This window comes from Rosa chinensis, chromosome 1, assembly GCF_002994745.2.
Source record: "Rosa chinensis cultivar Old Blush chromosome 1, RchiOBHm-V2, whole genome shotgun sequence".
In the NCBI taxonomy this organism is placed as follows: Eukaryota; Viridiplantae; Streptophyta; class Magnoliopsida; order Rosales; family Rosaceae; genus Rosa; species Rosa chinensis.
Genome location: NC_037088.1, coordinates 39,257,372 through 39,259,233, shown reverse-complemented (window position 1 = coordinate 39,259,233; position 1,862 = coordinate 39,257,372). Strand labels below are relative to the sequence as shown.

Below are 1,862 nucleotides of genomic sequence, written 5' to 3'. Positions count from 1 at the left end.
AGATCATAAAGTAGTACAATTCTAAAACTCAAAGCACAATGTTTGCTGAGTTTTTGTTCATCTGTTCTAGCTTCATTTGCTACTGCAAATTAATCAAATCAACAAAGTTGTGGTTTTGATTATATTTTGTTCAAATTCAAAGTAGAAGTTATCAAAAATATCCAACATGGTATCAGAGCTCTGTTGATCAATATCAACTGGCCGAGACTATTGAATAAATAAAAAATCAAACACAAGTTACTGATCTAATATGGCTAGTTCAAGCAACTCATTAGAAATCAAAGTTCCAATCTTCAGTGGAAAGAACTTCGACTTCTGGATGATCAAGATGAGAACCATGTTCATCTCACATGAACTATGGAGTTATGTGGATGAAGGCTATACAGTTCCAGAAATTGAAAACATGTCCAATACTAAAAAATTGGAGCTGAAGACAAACATAAAGAAAGATGCAAAAGCTCTAGGCATACTGCAAAACTCAGTCTCAAATGAGATCTTTCCAAGAATATCAAATGAAGAAACAACAAAAGCAGCTTGGAATGTTTTGTTGCTTGAGTTCAAAGGCTCAGAAAAAGTTAGAGCTGTTAAACTTCAATCTTTGAGAAGAGATTTTGAGTATACTAGAATGAATGAAACTGAGCTGCTAAATGATTACAGTACTACATTGACTGATGTAGTAAACCAAATGAAAGCCAATGGTGGACATATTTCAGAGAAAAGAATAGTACAAAAGATCCTTATGAGTCTAAATAGAAAATATGATGCTATAATCTGTATTATAGAGGAGACTATTGATATGGAAACTCTTGGTGTTCAAGATGTGATGGGGACACTTAAGGCTTTTGATCAGAGGTTAATGAGTCATGATGAACCATCTGAAAAAGCTTTTCAAACACTGAGTCTTAGCTCAAATTAGAAGAATTATGAGCCATCTAGTCCTAATTCAAATCAGGGAAACCGGAAAATGAAGAAGAACTGGAAAAATAAAGGCAAGAAGTAGGAAGGCAAATCAGATCAGTTAGTGAAGAAAAATAATGAAGGAAGTAGCAATTCAAGTTATTCAAAGTGTTCTATTTGCTAAAAAATGCACAATGGTGAATGTTGGTTTAAAGGAAAACCAAAGTGTACAAATTGTCACAGGTTTGGTCATGTCAAGAAGGATTGTAACTACAAAGGAAATCAACAAGCAAACTCCATTGAAGAACAGTGTGATACCAACATGTTCTCTATCAGCCATGCTGCAACTGCACGAGTGAGAATGTGCATGTCACTTGTTAATAGTGCTTGCAGTAATCATATGACTGGGAATGCTAATCTTCTATATGATATTGACAACAACAGCATCACTAAAGTGAAGATGGGAAATGGAATGTTGGTTGACACAAAAGCCAAAGGAAGAATTGCAGTGGAAACCAAAAATGGAAAAATATTCAACAGGGATGTTATTCTCAAATTTGCTAAGTGTTGGTCAGCTGATTGAGCACTCATATCCTCTACACTTTGGTGACAACACTTGCAAGATCTTCAAGAGAGGGAGCAACAAGAAACTGATGGTAGAAGTTGAGATGAAGAGGAATATAAGTTTTTCTTTGACTCTCAAATATGCAACAGAGAGTGCAAGAAAAATGGAGCTATAGGATGATCCTTGGCTCTGGCATCAAAGACTTGGACATTTGAGTTTTCAAACTCTGAAGCAATTGCATCAAAATGAAATGGTGTAGGGATTGCCAAAAATCAAAGAAGTTACTGAAGTATGTGAAGGGTGTGCACTTGGAAAACAACACATTATAATCTCATTTCCAAAAGAGAGAGCATAAAGAGCCAAATTCTATTTGAGTTAGTTCATTCTGATGTTTGTGGTC

At 35.1% G+C, this 1,862-nt stretch overlaps 1 protein-coding gene across 1 annotated transcript; it reads left to right on the top strand.

The window, feature by feature from the left end:
• The first annotated feature begins 250 nt into the window (after nucleotides 1-250).
• On the top strand, nucleotides 251-1,480 carry LOC112166566. The gene is made up of 2 exons (XM_024303444.1): nucleotides 251-852; nucleotides 1,141-1,480. Exons 1-2 carry the CDS (start codon nucleotides 251-253, stop codon nucleotides 1,478-1,480), a joined length of 942 nt encoding a protein of 313 aa, XP_024159212.1.
• The last annotated feature ends 382 nt before the right edge of the window (nucleotides 1,481-1,862 follow it).

What these genes read in the sequence shown, in the direction of transcription:
- LOC112166566 (XM_024303444.1), top strand. Translation starts at nt 251, where the DNA reads ATGGCTAGTTCAAGCAACTCATTAGAAATCAAAGTTCCAATCTTCAGT. An exon ending in CTTAAGGCTTTTGATCAGAG is followed by an intron (nt 853 to 1,140) that starts GTTAATGAGTCA and finishes AAATTGTCACAG; the next exon opens with GTTTGGTCATGTCAAGAAGG.